The sequence below is a fragment of the Coregonus clupeaformis genome, chromosome 7 (assembly GCF_020615455.1).
Source record: "Coregonus clupeaformis isolate EN_2021a chromosome 7, ASM2061545v1, whole genome shotgun sequence".
Lineage (NCBI taxonomy): Eukaryota > Metazoa > Chordata > Actinopteri > Salmoniformes > Salmonidae > Coregonus > Coregonus clupeaformis.
This window is the reverse complement of record NC_059198.1, coordinates 9,948,791-9,965,183: the sequence shown is the minus strand read 5'-3', so window position 1 is coordinate 9,965,183 and position 16,393 is coordinate 9,948,791. Positions and strand designations below refer to the sequence as shown.

At 44.9% G+C, this 16,393-nt stretch overlaps 1 protein-coding gene across 1 annotated transcript; it reads left to right on the top strand.

Moving 5' to 3' along the window:
* Positions 1-1,843: 1,843 nt before the first annotated feature.
* Positions 1,844-14,655, top strand: LOC121568982 (envoplakin-like). Its single transcript, XM_041879530.1, has 21 exons — positions 1,844-1,994; positions 3,933-4,032; positions 4,291-4,445; positions 4,728-4,851; positions 6,682-6,813; positions 6,920-6,961; positions 7,158-7,427; positions 7,548-7,643; positions 7,738-7,848; positions 7,954-8,100; positions 8,221-8,375; positions 8,477-8,574; positions 8,726-8,898; positions 9,013-9,191; positions 9,349-9,487; positions 9,642-9,835; positions 9,953-10,103; positions 10,224-10,307; positions 10,425-10,532; positions 10,653-10,745; positions 10,851-14,655. Exons 1-21 carry the CDS (start codon positions 1,951-1,953, stop codon positions 14,346-14,348), a joined length of 6,093 nt encoding a protein of 2,030 aa, XP_041735464.1. The 5' UTR covers positions 1,844-1,950; the 3' UTR covers positions 14,349-14,655.
* Positions 14,656-16,393: the final 1,738 nt, after the last annotated feature.

The following is a 16,393-nucleotide window of genomic DNA, read 5'->3' as shown; positions in this document are numbered from 1 at the left end:
AAGGCCCTAAAAATGGTCAAAGACTCCAGCCAGCCAAGTCATAGACTGTTCTCTCTGCTACCGCATGGCAAGACTGGAACTAACGGGACCCTGAACAGCTTCTAGCCCCAAGTCATAAGACTACTAAATAGTTTGTTAAACAGTTAACCAAATAGCTACCCGGACTATCTGCATTGACCCTTATTACACTAACTTTTTTTTACTCATTACATACGCTGCTGCTACTGTTTATTATCTATCCTGTTGCCTTGTCACTTTATTCTTAGTTATGTGTACATATCTACCTCAATTACCTCGTATCCCTGCACATCAACTCGGTACTGGTACCCTGTGTATATAGCCAAGTTATCTTTACTCATTGTGTATCTATTATTACTTTTATTATTGCGTGTTATAATTTTTCTATTATTTCTCTATTTTCTTTCTCTCTGCATTGTTGGGAAGGGCCTGTAAGCATTTCACTGTTAGTCTACACCTGTTGTTTACAAAGCATGTGACAAAAACAATTGGATTTGATTAGGTTCTGGGATTATGTGGGCACAATGCACATACATACATGTTTGTCTTTCTACCATCAGCAGAGGCCCCAGCTCTTCCCTCAGCAGTAAGGGTACTCTGCATTCCTCTCGGGGACCTTGACTCCTTATACTAAGAGGGGTAATTCAACAGGGTGTGTGTCTGATAATCACTGATACTCAGAAGCCTGAGGAACTGTAGCCTACTGTACTGTAGTGTCCGATGCCGTGCCCTGTGGCTAAGCTACAAACACAATACAATGCAAACCAGCACGACCACTCACGTTGGTCTGTGCAGTTTTGACTTCCTGACATACTCAAAGCATCTCCAAAATAAAGGATCAATGGTGATGTCAAATGCTTATCAAGTTGTCACGTTTTGATTATTATCTTAGGTTGTTGTTAGATAATAGACTTGTTTTAACTTGTCCAGTTTCACTACACCCTGTCTGTAGTGGGCTAGTGTGTAAAAGCTAACACTACATTTAAATAGGTGTCATAACAGTACTACAGATAGCTTTTAAGTTTTCCTTGGACATTTTTGTGATATTATTACTACCCACAGATCACACCCTCTTAGTATGATACTCTCTCTAAATATTATTGTCCTTCTCTGTTTGCTTGTTGGGTGGATAGCACAGTTGGAATGTGGGGTGCCCAACCTTCAATAAAGGTATATGTAGTAGTAACTATCATGATTCTTGTTGGATATGTTTTTATGCAGTGTGAACTTTGGGCCGAAGTGGCTGTTAGTATATTGTTTGGCATTACACTATAGCCTTTTGGTGTTCTGGCATTTCATCCCAAATATGTCTAGAATCTAGATATTCTATTTGTAATGACAACTATTCAGTGGTTTAATGTCATTACTAGATAATTCAATCTCCAATGTTTGAAGGTGGAAATGAATTTAGATTGGTTTGATTGAAGTCAGTAAATGTGAGTGAGTAGCACCCTGGAATCTAACAGGTGACTGGCCCTGCTACATTTCAGTGTTCCTCCATTGGAAGTCTACCAATGAGGAATCACACTGTTATAATAATGTGTCTCTCTTAGTGTTGGACTCCCTTGATTTGGAAAAGCAGTGCCTATTCAACAATGTCTATATAAAAAAACTATCTTTATTTATTATGCCCAGGTAAGACAAAGTAAATATATTAAAATATAGGAATGCAGGTGTGTAGGAATGGAGAGAATGTGAGTGAGAGAGAGAGAGTGGGATGGAGAGCAGCAGAGAGGAACAGGTCTATCCGGTCTGTTCCTCTGGTCTAGTGCCTTCATGATGACACACCTGTTCATTGGGGTGGAGCTGAGACAGGTGGCTGCTCTTTAACTAGAGAGAGGAGACACGGCTAGAGAGAGAGGTACAGCGAGAAGAGGGAAGTGAGGAGTAAGAGAACTGCACTGGGACTGACAGAACACACAGCCTCCCAGGATGTTCAGCAAGAAGAAGGAGTACGACCTGGTGAAAGTCGCCCAGTGAGTCTGCCCTCCGTTGCCTGAACTTTTATGTGTTTGTGTGTCGTGTTTCCTTCTCTTTCCTTCTCTTTCCTTCTCTTTCCTTCTCTTTTCACTGTCTCTTATTTATCTTTTTCATTGCATCCCAGCCTGCTTGTGTTCCCTGGAGGGGCGACCTGGAATCTCGTCCACTGCACATGTGGGCATTTGTTGACTGGTCTTTTCTAAGTCCAACTTGGAGTGTATTTTTAAGAGTCTGCAGTCTTCCAAGACAATGCAGTAGATGATTTAGATGAAGTATCATATTTGATCTATGAGCACTTAATATTGGAAACATCTCATGTCAAGTAAATGGACAGACCTTATATAAGCATAAAATGTATCTTATCTGCCGCCGATTGATGACGAGACAAGACAACAATGTACGTAGTAACTGTCACAATTCGTTTACTTTTCTGAGAAAAGAGAAATCTCATTGGTATTTGGACTGTGTTTTATGTAACCACACCACTCGTGTGCCTTTAGCAATGGGGTGTAACATTAATGTGCATTGATTCTCCACATTGCTCTCAGTATTCAATAGATGGCTGCTCTGACTAATTATGTAGACAGAGCAACAATAGCTCTGATGGATAATACTATGTTACACTAAGGTGGCCTGTCCTGGTAACAAAGAGCCCAGAGCACATAAAAGCACTGGTTGAAGAAGTGTGATCTCACATAAGTTCAGTGAGGACTGTGAGTAACAGACAGCAGATTTGGAATGTGTTGAGGTACATCGCTGGAAGACTCAGGATTTATGTTTATATAGAGAAGAGGGTATGTGCTGTTGCTTAAATAGGTTCAATCAGATTTGTGTACATACAAAGTTGCATAGAGATGAATAGATAAGATGTCTTTGTGCAATATGTACTATGTTCCTTTCAAGTGTGCCTTAATAAATCAATAATCTGAGGCTTATTTTTCAGTTCCTTTACGTCACTGAACTGTGTCACTCATCACATGTCACTTGCGGGGACACACTCCACATTACTCCTACGCTGGGGTGTGTCTTGGAGCCAAAGGGCTGACATTATGCCTAGGGCATTTCTAAACTAAAGGAATGACAGGGTGTAGAGTCTGGATCCACTGCAGCTCTCTGTCTTCTAGAACCAGCAGGGTGACTTTTAGGCTTCCTTTTACTGCCTGCCTGCCACACTCCTACTCACCCTGACATGTGTGTGTGCTGTTTGCTTTGGTACTGTAGCTATGCATTATCCAACTCCTTTTAACCTTCTTTAGGATATGACAGGATATGACAGGATATGTCTGCTAACCTAGATGGCTCCTACAGCTATGTGGACTTTGTCATTTTACGACATATACTAACAGAGATAAGCAGTTGTCTAAATGACTCAAAGCTGTCCTGATGCAACAAGGCATGTATGAGATACTGGATACCATAATATTTAAACAGTAAATCTCTCCCCCCACTATCGCTATTAGTTTTATTGTCCCATTGGAATGTAATTGCATTCATCAGCTATTACCTTTGATCAAAGTGATTCATGGGGACATCAGTAGAATTCTATGTGCCATGTCACCCATTCACTCTAAATTCCTGAGGACACTCCTCAATAATCCGTCAATGTGAGGGTGTGTACGAATAAATAGCTGACTTTCATAACAGCGACTACTAGTAGGAATGACAGAACAATAAGTACAAGAACACACAGACTTAAAGATGTGTTGATTACTAGATGAGTGTGGATGAGTGACAGTCCTTTGTAGAGTTGGATGGGGGAGGATTCCTTTTTGTTCTGCCTGAGGCTGGTTCTCATTTTGATTATTCTACCAAACCTGGAATCTGGTTCCTGAACATTCAGGTTGTTCTACTGAGCTCGCTTAGATAGGCCTACTGGTTTCAGCAATGTGTCAATTACACTGATGTGAATGGAGGTTTGACTTTTCTCTTCCCAGGAGCCAAGCTAATGACGTGGCCGTGCTGGTGGCGCGCATGCAGAGCAATGCAGACCAGGTGGAGAAGAATGTGCTGCGCTCTGAGGAGCTGATGGCTGTGGTAAGAGGTCCTACCATCCCTACCCACACACTGCGTGTGTATGTAATTACACAGTTATACATACATACACCTTTACCTAACATTTACACTGCCCTATTCAATGAAATATGCATTCCTAAATTCCACTTCATCAAGCAAAAACATTTCAATCCCCCCACAGATATTTTATCAAGGTGCAATTCAACACAAATGTTTCATGATGGGGAGTACCTTGTGTAGCATTTACAAGTCCATTGTCTGTTTCCATTTCTGTTCCAGGACACAGTGAATGAGAAGAAGCACAGGCCCTTACTGCACCAGAAGAAGAATGCAGAGATCCTGGCTGAGGCTGAGGGGCTGCTGAAGGACCTGTTCCTGGATGTGGACCGGGCCAAGAAGCTTTCACACCCACAGGCTGGAGAGATAGAGAGCGAGTGAGTTCCAGCAAGAACACACACACACACACACACACACACACACAATCACACACACACACACACACACACACACACACACACACACACACACACACACACACACACACACACACACACACACACACACACACACACATACACACACCCTTAGAACATGAAACAATGGTTTTGTGACAGAGATACTTTTCCAGAGGCTCTCAGCGAATGTTCTGAACACTCATGTTCTCTCTTTCCCTCTTTTAATATGCCTCTTAATTCTCATTTTTTTCTGGTCCTCAGTGTGAGAAACCTCCATGACCGCTGGTCTAAGGACTGTACCATGTACCGGGACCTGTATGAGGCAGTGCAGGAGGTAGAGCTCACTCCCAGGATTGACTGGACTCAGGTGCTGGAGGAGAAACAGGTGAGCCTGCCATATCCTTGGTAATACTCTATTCAAGACCAGTATGGCGTAGACAGTACTGTACTGCCATTATATAACAACTTTGGTTGATCACTGCTTTCTACTGGTGCAACCAAACCTTTGGTATTAACTCCTAGTTGCTTGGAGTAACTTATACACTGCTCAAAAAAATAAAGGGAACACTTAAACAACACAATGTAACTAGGAAGCAACACTGATTGACAATGAATGTCACATGCTGTTGTGCAAATGGAATAGACAACAGGTGGAAATTATAGGCAATTAGCAAGACACCCCCAATAAAGGACTGGTTTTGCAGGTGGTGACCACAGACCACTTCTCAGTTCCTATGCTTCCTGGCTGATGTTTTGGTCACTTTTGAATGCTGGCGGTGCTTTCACTCTAGTGGTAGCATGAGATGGAGTCTACAACCCACACAAGTGGTTCAGGTAGTGCAGCTCATCCAGGATGGCACATCAATGCGAGCTGTGGCAAGAAGGTTTGCTGTGTCTGTCAGCATAGTGTCCAGAGCATGGAGGCGCTACCAGGAGACAGGCCAGTACATCAGGAGACGTGGAGGAGGCCGTAGGAGGGCAACAACCCAGCAGCAGGACTGCTACCTCCGCCTTTGTGCAAGGAGGAGCAGGAGGAGCACTGCCAGAGCCCTGCAAAATGACCTCCAGCAGGCCACAAATGTGCATGTGTCTGCTCAAACGGTCAGAAACAGACTCCATGAGGGTGGTATGAAGGCCCGACGTCCACAGGTGGGGGTTGTGCTTATAGCCCAACACCGTGCAGGATGTTTGGCATTTGCCAGAGAACACCAAGATTGGCAAATTCGCCACTGGCGCCCTGTGCTCTTCACAGATGAAAGCAGGTTCACACTGAGCACATGTGACAGACGTGACAGAGTCTGGAGACACCGTGGAGAACGTTCTGCTGCCTGCAACATCCTCCAGCATGACCGGTTTGGCGGTGGGTCAGTCATGGTGTGGGGTGGCATTTCTTTGGGGGGCCTCCATGTGCTCGCCAGAGGTAGCCTGACTGCCATTAGGTACCGAGATGAGATCCTCAGACCCCTTGTGAGACCATATGCTGGTGCGGTTGGCCCTGGGTTCCTCCTAATGCAAGACAATGCTAGACCTCATGTGGCTGGAGTGTGTCAGCAGTTCCTGCAAGAGGAAGGCATTGATGCTATGGACTGGCCCGCCGTTCCCCAGACCTGAATCCAATTGAGCACATCTGGGACATCATGTCTCACTCCATCCACCAACGCCACGTTGCACCACAGACTGTCCAGGAGTTGGCGGATGCTTTAGTCCAGGTCTGGGAGGAGATCCCTCAGGAGACCATCCGCCACCTCATCAGGAGCATGCCCAGGCGTTATAGGGAGGTCATACAGGCACGTGGAGGCCACACACACTACTGAGCCTCATTTTGACTTGTTTTAAGGACATTACATCAAAGTTGGATCAGCCTGTAGTGTGGTTTTCCACTTTAATTTTGAGGGTGACTCCAAATCCAGACCTCCATGGGTTGATACATTTGATTTCCATTGATCATTTTTGTGTGATTTTGTTGTCAGCACATTCAACTATGTAAAGAAAAAAGTATTTAATACGATTATTTCATTCATTCAGATCTAGGATGTGTTATTTTAGTGTTCCCTTTATTTTTTTGAGCAGTGTATTTCAGAATGTAGTAGTAGTGGTACAAAACTTTATTATCCCCAGGGGGAAAACAGCCAAACAAAGTTAACAAGACGTGTTTGAGGTCAACATTTAGCTGAACTCTAGAGGATTTACTGTACCTGTGTGTTGTGTGTTATAGAAGCAGATAAGTGCAGAGGGGTATGGGCCCAACCTGTCTGATGTGGAGAAGCAGATTGCCTCTCATAACATCCTGCACCAGGAGATCGAGGCCTACGGCTCCCAAATGAAAAGCAGCAGCACAGGCTCTCCGGTAAAGACTACAAAGCCCTCGGCTGCTTTCTTCATTCTCCTTCTCACCAAAACTAGGGATAAACTCTAAACAATGATTGTCATGTTCTGTTTCGCTCTGTCCACAGGCAAAGTTGTCTACCATTCAGAGACAGTACACAGATCTCTTGGTGAGTTATTGTCCAGAAGTTATGTAATAAATATGTGTGTGCATTAAAGTATGGCTCTGACATGTCAAAGGGGCTCAAAATGCTACACTGTTGTGGTTGTATTTGAACCTTTGTGCCTGTGTTATCTCTCCACCGTTGACTATAAGATAGTCCAGGTGTGACTGATCTCTGTCTCTCCCCATGCTGTGTGGTGCAGGAGGCCTCCCTGTGGAGACACAGGTACCTGGCCTCTCTGTATGACTACATGCAGGGCTGCAGTAAGGAGCTTGTCTACCTGAGCGAGTACCAGGAGAGGATCCTCAAGAAGGACTGGAGCGACCGCATGCTGGACCCCCCAGGGGTGCGCATGGAGTACGAGAAATTCAAAAACAACACTCTGCTAACACATGAGAGCGAGACCATCCAGCTACAGATGGATGGGGATCATCTCCTTGAAATGAAGCACCCTGCCAGCTCCACAATACGGGTATGTTTATATGGCTACAAAATGTCAACCTTTCCCATTGTAATAGCTGAAGTATAGGACATTGGGTTATTCATCATCTACTCTGATCTTCCCTGGGTCAATATGCTTGGTTTGTCTCAGGCACACAGCGACGCATTGCAGAATGAGTGGCAGAGCTTCCTCAACCTGTGCATCTGCCAGGAGGTACACCTTGACAACATAGACAACTACAGGAAGGTACGTCATCTCTTAACCCTTGGAAATTATGTTTCTTATGGCTTGTTGTCATGGCTCAATGTAACATTGCTCCTATGTGTGTTCCTACCTACAGTACCAGCTGGATGTAGAGACTTTGTCTGAGTCCATGAAGAGACTCAACTCTAATCTGGACCCCAAATCACTGGACAACAAGAGCAACCCAGAGATCCTGCTACAGCTTGAGGTGAGATTTGGTTTATTCTTTGTATCTAAGTTCAGTAGTTTCTATGACGTACAGCATTATTTCAATCTGTTCTCTAATATACTCTTCTGCATCTCATATCCTCAGGGTGATGAGAGAGCGATAGAGAGGAACGAACAGCGCCTCGTAGCCCTGAGGGAGTTCAGCAGCACCATCGCCCCTCTGAAGCTGCGGCGTCTCCGCCCCACCAAACCCACCCCCGTGGTGTCCCTGTGTGAATGGACCAACGGAGAGGTATAAAATAGCTTCATAGAATAGCAGTGTGAGAGTTCTGAGAAGCTAAAGGGCAAACTAATGTCCTGTCAATTGACAGCTGTAGAACAATATAATGATGCAAACTCCTGTCACCCTTAGGACTCAGTGTCTCAAGCAGAGAAGCTCATGCTAAAGTCCAACTCAGACAATGAGAACTGGGAGGTCCAGACCAGCACTGGGAAGACCAAAACCCTGCCTGGAACCTGCTTCCTGGTCCCACCACCAGACACTGAGGCCCTTGAGAAAGTGGAAAGGTAAAGAGAGAGAGAAAAGTGCACTCTCCTTATTACAATGACCCAAAACTTAACCACCGTCACAGGCAAACTGTTATGTCATTGTGTGTTTGTGTGTCCAGTCTGGACAGAGAGCTTTCTAACCTGAAGAGAAAGAGAACTACTCTGATGGCCTCCCTGAGGAGCCCCAGTGTGGAGGTGGTGCGCTCAGTGAGAGCAGGTTAGTGGAACATCACTCCACTTGTTCAGAACTTTAGCAGAAATCACTTAGTTTGAACTCACAGTGGGACCCTAGTAGATACAGGGCACTAGATTCAGTGTGGCCCTCTCCTGTCCCCTTATTTCTCACTGTGCCCTCTGCTTCTCCTCAGCCCCTGTGGCTAGTTCCCCAGAGGACCCAAAGACCACAGTGCTGGCCAGCCAGCTGGACAAGATCAGCAAGAACCTGGACCACAGTGAGAAGGACATCCTGAGCCGGCTGAGGGCCCCTCTGGATCGCAGTGACCCCACACGTGACCTGGCCAACAGGCTGAAGGAGCATGAGGTGAAAGGATAGTTTTTTTTATTATTTCAGACCACTGCAGCCTGCTACATAGCATAATTATAATATACAGTGTGGTTCCAGAGTGTAATATCATTGGTGTGTTTCTCCCTTCAGAGGGCCACCCTAACTGTGAGGAACCTTGAGGCAGAGAAGGCAGCGGTCCAGAGAGATATGGAACCCATCCTAGCCCAGAAGCACCTTGGGCCCACCACCTCCGCCCTGTCCCTCAAACTGAGTGGTCTTAACAACAAGTTTGACGACACCAACGTCCTCTGTGACCTGTACAACAAAAAGTATGAATTTAGTTTACAATGTGAAATAAATAAAAAAGCTGTGTAACGGTTGGGTTGTCTATATGTTCTTTTTTTAAACTGTTTTTTATTTATTTTATTTTTTACATCCAATTCCTCAAGATTCTTCTCACTCACTAATTTCCTTTCTCTTGACCAGAGCCACAGCTTCCATGTTCCTGGAGAGGCAGATCAATATGGTAGACAACTCAGTCTCTGGCTTTGAGGAGCAGTTGGCTGAAGATGCTGCCATCCCTGATGTTCCCAACATCCTCCAGACACGCATCCAGAAGCTTCAGGTAACACTGTTTCAATCATATGACCACTTAAAGTTCATCACATGTTCAATTCATGTCATTATGATGGACTCTTACAAGTTGCAGTAAGTTTTCTGTTTGATTGACCCATCCTCTTTGATCCGTCCCCTGTGTTTCTCCCTTGTCCTACAAACAGAACATGCGGAAGGATGTAGCGTTAAAGCAGGACGAGATGCTGAAGCTGAGCAGGGACTTGGAGTCCACAGAGCAGCTGAGCAGCTCCCTGCAGAAGGGCTTCCATGAGTACTGCCCAGACATCCGCCGCCAGCAGACAGAGGTCAAACACCTGAAGAACCGCTATGCCAACGTCAACAGTCAGCTACAGGAGAGGTGAGAAACCCATTTGTCCCTCAACTATATGTAACAGTTATATGTGTCTTGTGTCTGTGGTTACTTCTGTGGTCTATGATATACTGATGATTAATACAAATATATATATTGTTATAGAACATTTCTGATGCAAGAGGCAACCAATAAGAATCAAGGCTTCCAGAGCTCTGTCCAATCATTGAACTTCTTTTTGACCAACCTGCCTAATAATACGATCAAGCCAAGTGATGGACTTTCTCAAATTAACTCCAAGCAGAACTCTCAGAAGGTTTGTGGGTTTATTTAATTTTGGTGTTTTTTTATCTCAATAAATGTGTCTGCTATGAACATTTTCAGTTTTCTGCAGAATGTTTATTTTGTTCTTATTGTGTGTTTGTTTTCTTTTCAGAGAGTGGTGGAGGACATAAAAAGGAAATCAGATGATGTGGGCCTAGCTGTGAAACAGTCCCGTGACTTGCAGAATGTACTCAATGTGAGTAAAATAAATTAAATCTAATCAGAGCTAACATTATAAATGTCCATATCAGTTGAACGGTTTTGGTCAATGTTGTTCTTAAAAAAGTAAACAAATATTCACCATGTCTCATAGGAGTATGAGGGCAAATCTGATAAGTACCGTGGTACACTGAAAGATGTGGATGATGAAGATGCCAAAAGACGTCACACATCCTCCATGGCTGACGCTGTGCTGAAAAAGGTATTGTGGACCTGAGAGACTGCAACAATCCTCATCCTATAGTTGACTTAATTTGCATTCAAGTTGGGGCATTGATTCAAGATCCATGATCTGACCAGAGGCTGTGTGTTTCGGTTTCAGGAGAGAGCTCTATTGAACCTCTACTCAGAGGTGTCTGCAGAGAATGATCAGCTTCTCAACAAGATGGGATTGGCTAAGAACATAATTGCCCAGGTATGACACAATTACTTTGTAAAACATCAACACAGTGGATTCGGTAATCCATCATAAAGTAGTATAGGTTACACTAAATTGTCCACTGTTACCTGCTCTGAACAGAATGAAGAGAAGGTGAGCCAGGTGGTGGTGAAACAGCAGCGGCAGCTGCAGAGTCAGCAGAAAGACCTGGAGGAAACAGACGTTCTAAAGAGAGAGCTGGCGGATGAGATCACCAGGCGCTCCCATGCTGAGAATGACCTAGCAACATACAGAAAGAGGTTTATTTCACTGAAAAGCCGCAGAGGCGTGGAACGAATGGAGGAGAAGGAAGTTGTGCAGTACTACCGTGACCCCAAACTAGAGAGTGACCTGGTGTCCCTGAAGAGTAGAATCCAAGATGAGACTGTAAAACGCTCTGGTACCCGGACAGACATAAAGGTTGTCAATGAGAATATCATCCGCCGGGAGACTGAGCTGACAAATGTCAAACCTAGGCTGTTGACCAAGGTGTTGACTGAGTTTGAGAGGGACCCCCAGCTTGACAAGGAGGCCACCAAGCTGAGAGATGAGATGCGCAAGCTGGAGCAGGAGGTCCAGGTGAGAGATACAGAGACGGTCCACATGAAGACTGAGATCACAGTTCTGGCACAGAAGAGACCGACTATCAAGGAGAGAGTAGTGAAAAAGGAGGTGGTGAGACTGGAGAAGGACCCGGAGATGCTGAAAGCAGTTCTGACCTTTCAGACCGAGATCTCAGAGGAGGGGTTAAGATCCAAGTCCCTCAATGATGAAATATTCCGCACAAGGAGCCAAATAAACACACTTGAGAGGGTCATTCCCACTATCCAGCCTAAGATTGTTACCAAGGTGCTGAAGAGGGTGGAACAGGACCCTAAACTCATTGACGAGGTTAAGACTATCCACACCAGCCTGGAAGAGGAGAACAAGATAAACAGTGATTTGATGAAGGAGCTCACCAGCCTCCAGATCCGCTACAGTGAAGTGGAGAAGCTGCGGCCCAAGCTTGAGGTCAAGGAGATCATCAATGAGATCTACAGGGTGGACCCTGAGACAGAGGTGGAGCTGGTGAGGCTAAGGAAAGAGCTGCAGGACTCTAATCGAAACTGCACTGATCTGGAGAAAGAAATCGACTCAGTTATGGTGGATCTTAAAACTCTGCGTTCCCAGAAACCCAAGTTGGAGTACAAGGAAGTGACCCAGGAAGTGATTAAAGAGGAGAAGAGCCCAGAGGTCATCAGGGAAATGAAGAGGTTGAACGACCAGGTTTCCCTTCTGCGGGTCTCATATGACAGCACCCTTGATCTGCTGAGCCGCCTGCGCAAAGAGAGAGATGAATGGAAGGTCGAAAAGTCTAAGTTAGAGACAAAGCTTGTAAATAAAGAGTTGATCAAATACGAAAATGACCCCCTACTGGAGAAGGAGGCTGACCGTCTGAGGAGAGATGTGAGGGAGGAAATCCAGAAACGACGCAACGTGGAGGAAACTGTCTTTGACCTGCAGAACAAGTACATCATGCTGGAAAGGCAGAAACCAGAGGAGAAGATTGTGATGCAGGAAGTGGTGCGTCTTGAGAAGGATCCAAAACAAATCCTGGAGCATGAAAAGCTGAACAAGAACTTGGATGAAGAGGTTAAATCCCGTAGAAAACTGGAATTGGAAGTTCGGCAGCTGAGAGCCCTGGTTGAGGAGAAAGAGAGAAACTTGGCACTGATGGACGACCGGCAAAAGAAAATCCAAGTAGAAATAGAGCTTAGACAGATCAAATCTCGCATCCTTGAGCTTGAAAATACCCCTCAACCCATTGCGGAGAAGATCATTATTGAGGAAGTCCTCAAAGTGGAGAGAGACCCCAAGCTTGAGAAACTAACCAGTGGCTTACGCACAGACATGGATACGGAGGAAACCAACATCAGTCGTCTGGAAAGGGATATCCGAAACCTGAAGATCAAGTTGGACATCCTGCGCAAGGAGAAGTCCATTGAAAAGACTGTATATAAAGAGGTGATTCGGGTGGAGAAGGACCAGAATGTGGAGGCTGAGAGGGACCATCTCAGAGAACTAGTGTTACAGGAAAGAAGTTCCAGACGGGACCAAGAAGATGAAATCCAGAGGCTTAATACCAAAGTGACCCGGCTCCAGACCACAAAGTCAAGCACCTCTCACGAAGAAACAAGCATCACCCTCAATCGAGATTCCCTGATCAGAGAGAAGGAAAATCTCCTCAAAACACTGAGGACGTTGGAGTCTGAGAAACAGGACATAAGCATATCGTTCCAGCTGCAGTCCAAGCTGATGAGTGAGAGAAACCAGATAAACAGGCAAAGGGGCTTCAAGATGGATTCTGAGGTACAACGTCTAGAGAAGGACATCCTGGATGAAAAAGACCGGATACACCAAAAGGAGACCTACATTATGGAGCTGCAGAACAATCTGAAGAAAGAGGATCACTCTGAGACACATACCAGAGAGACCAACCTCTCCACTAGAATCAGCATCCTTGACCCCGAGACTGGCAAAGACATGGCACCATATGATGCCTACTTAGAGGGTCTGATTGACCGCAACCAGTACATCCACCTTCAGGAGCTAGAATGTGACTGGGAGGAGATCACCTCAATGGGTCCAGATGGGGAGACCTCGATTCTGCAAGATCGCAAGAGTGGAAAGCAATTCTCTGTCAGGAATGCTCTAAAGGATGGCCGCTTGACCCAGTCCGATCTGCACCGCTACAAGGAGGGTAAAATGCCTATCTCAGAATTTGCTCTCCTGGTCGCTGGGGATTCCAAACCGAAGCCTTACATTGGTCCAATCGCAACACCAAGGACACCGACAAAGACCACTGCGGCATCTTCTTTGAGCACAATGCCCTCATCACTCAGGTCTTCCTACTCAAATCTCACAAACAATAGATACGGTAGCAGTAGCAACCTGAATACTTTTAGCGGTGATGAGCTCTTCCCAATCTCTGGGGTGCTGGACACCACCACCAACAGCCGTATGTCTGTGCGTAGTGCCCTGACTCGAAACCTTATTGACCCAAACACAGCCCAGAAGCTCCTGGAGGCACAGGCAGCCACGGGTGGCATCGTCGACCTCAACAGAAAGGACAAGTTCTCTGTTCACAAGGCAGTTGAGCTGGGTCTCATTGACAAAAGTCACATGCATCTGCTGTTGAATGCTCAGAAGGCCTTCACTGGAGTAGAGGATCCTGTGACCAAGGAACGTCTCGCAGTAGGGCAAGCGGCTGAGAAAGGCTGGATACCTCAGGATAGTGCCGTGAGATACATGGAAGCACAGTACCTGACTGGGGGGCTGGTGAACCCCCATAAAGCTGGTCGCATCAGTGTCCAAGATGCTCTTAACACCAAGATAATCGACAGCACAGTAGCCAAGAACCTCCAAGACAAGTCTGCCCACACCAAAGAGTTGATTGACCCCATCACGAAAGAGAAGATCTCTTACAAGGAGGCAATGGATCGCTGCAAAAAAGATGTCACTACAGGACTCTTGCTGCTCCCTGCATCCTCCAGCAGTGACTCCAGAGATGCACCATCATACTCCAACTATCGATTCTCTGGCTCCTACAGCCAAGTCTAGACATGTGGCTGACACACATGCCAGATCTAGAGTGATGCTACAGCTCCAGGTGCCAAATAGAAATAGAATTCAGATCACAACAACACAAACATATTCTTATGATGTCTTTATGGTAAAGGTAGAACATTTTTATAGTTCTGATTGTTGAAGTCAGAAAATGTCTAGGTTGTACTGTCTACATTGACCTGTTCTTTAGTGATGCTATGATTCTCAAGAGCTTTCTTTGATTTGTTTTTCAGTATTGTGAGAGCCATTTATTCCAATAAACTTTCAAATAAGCACTCATTATTATATTTTTCAAAACAAACGTTGGTCTCTGTGTGTGATTATTCCTATATGATGGTGGTAATGGTTGAAGTTCAAGTTGTTTATTTGTCATATGGACAGGAATACATTGTGGTGTACTGTACACAGTACAAGGACATTCTTACTTGCATGTTCACCTCTAAACAATGCGACAACAATAAGAATAGAAAAATAAGTACAAAACGAATAAAATAAAAATAGAGTTCACTGGAATAAAAAAGAAAAAATTTAGCAGGAAAATGACCTCCAAGGATGTTCATGGATTAGCCTTTCATGGTATAGCATTGCCTTTTCAGTAATGGTAGTGCCCCCCCTCTTACCTGGTGTTTAGTGTGCTGCCCATTGTCAATTTCACTTCTGTGACCCAGCTGAGACCACATGATAACGAGGATGTCCATGTTTTGACATTCTCACATGATGGCAGAACCATAAAACAAGGTAGCAGGCTAATGCAATACACAGTGGATTTAATGTTGAGAGCTTCTGTGCTGCTGTGTGTCCAACCAGAATGGGCCGTTATGCCAGTAAATAAGGCTCTACAGATGTAAATGTCCCTCCCCTTGTCCTGGTGAGAGGTGAAAGGTGTTGTGGGGACTGGTGAGAGTCGGGGAAAGTGATCCCCTCTGATGGGATGTCTAGTAAACAGATTAGTTGGTTACTGACAGGGCTTTGTGGGATTATTGGACATGCGCCTGTCTGGAGGGGAAGTGGCCCCCTCCCGTAAGTGGGGTCGTAAAATGAGGTTGTAAAATGAGTGACCTGGTGCCATAACTGGTTAAAATGATATAGGGATTAAAAACAATGAGAGATTACAGAACACAGCCTAGCTATGAGAAGAATGCATTTGACGATGGTGAAGATGTCCATTAGGTCCAAATGTTTTATTGTATTTTGCACTGGTTGGTGAAATGACTTACTGTGGTCCCATGCTGAGGTAGATGACCCCTAAATTCCAAAAAGCAATTCATTTAGAAAAACCATCAAGCAACACAACTTGAATGCCCTGGGTGGCAGATTGATCATTGTAATACTGTTCTTTTAAACAGTAGTCAAAGGTCTAAGGAGCCACTTTGTTGATTTGGCCATGCTTTCTGAATAACTGTCATAACTGAAAACACACATAACAAATACAGGACATAAATTATGGTATACATTATGATGACAACTCACTCATTGCAGTAGGAAGATGGTGTGGCATGGAATCGTCCGTCCACCTCATTGAAAGTACAGTAAGTTGTTTTCAGTAATTGTAAACAAAGCATAATGGATGACGAAAGTAATTGCAGGCCCTTTTGTATTACTGTGTGATTATTTCCATAATGCCACTGTCTTTGGCACTGATCCTGTGTCCACTGCACACAAGAGGAAGCATTTGCACCACTATGTTTCCACTATTGGGATGAATAGGCGTCACTGACACCTGTCCTTCATTTAATGCAATTTAGTGCCGCTCACGCTTCTAACACTGATGGCTGGGGGAGTCGATGCTCTTTCATTACTGTGACCTCAGCAAACACATTATACACCAGCACTCCTCACTAATGGCTAGAAAATATCCCAACCCTAATACATTCAGAACAGCAAGGGAAAATGCACGCATTACTAACCGTAAAGGATGGAATTAGGTGTTCTGTGGCTAGAATTAGTTCAAACACACCATAGAAATGTTTACATGGCTTTGTTGACATGTATGGTGGTGGTTGTCTCCCTCATTGTAGATGGGATTTAAATAATGTGTC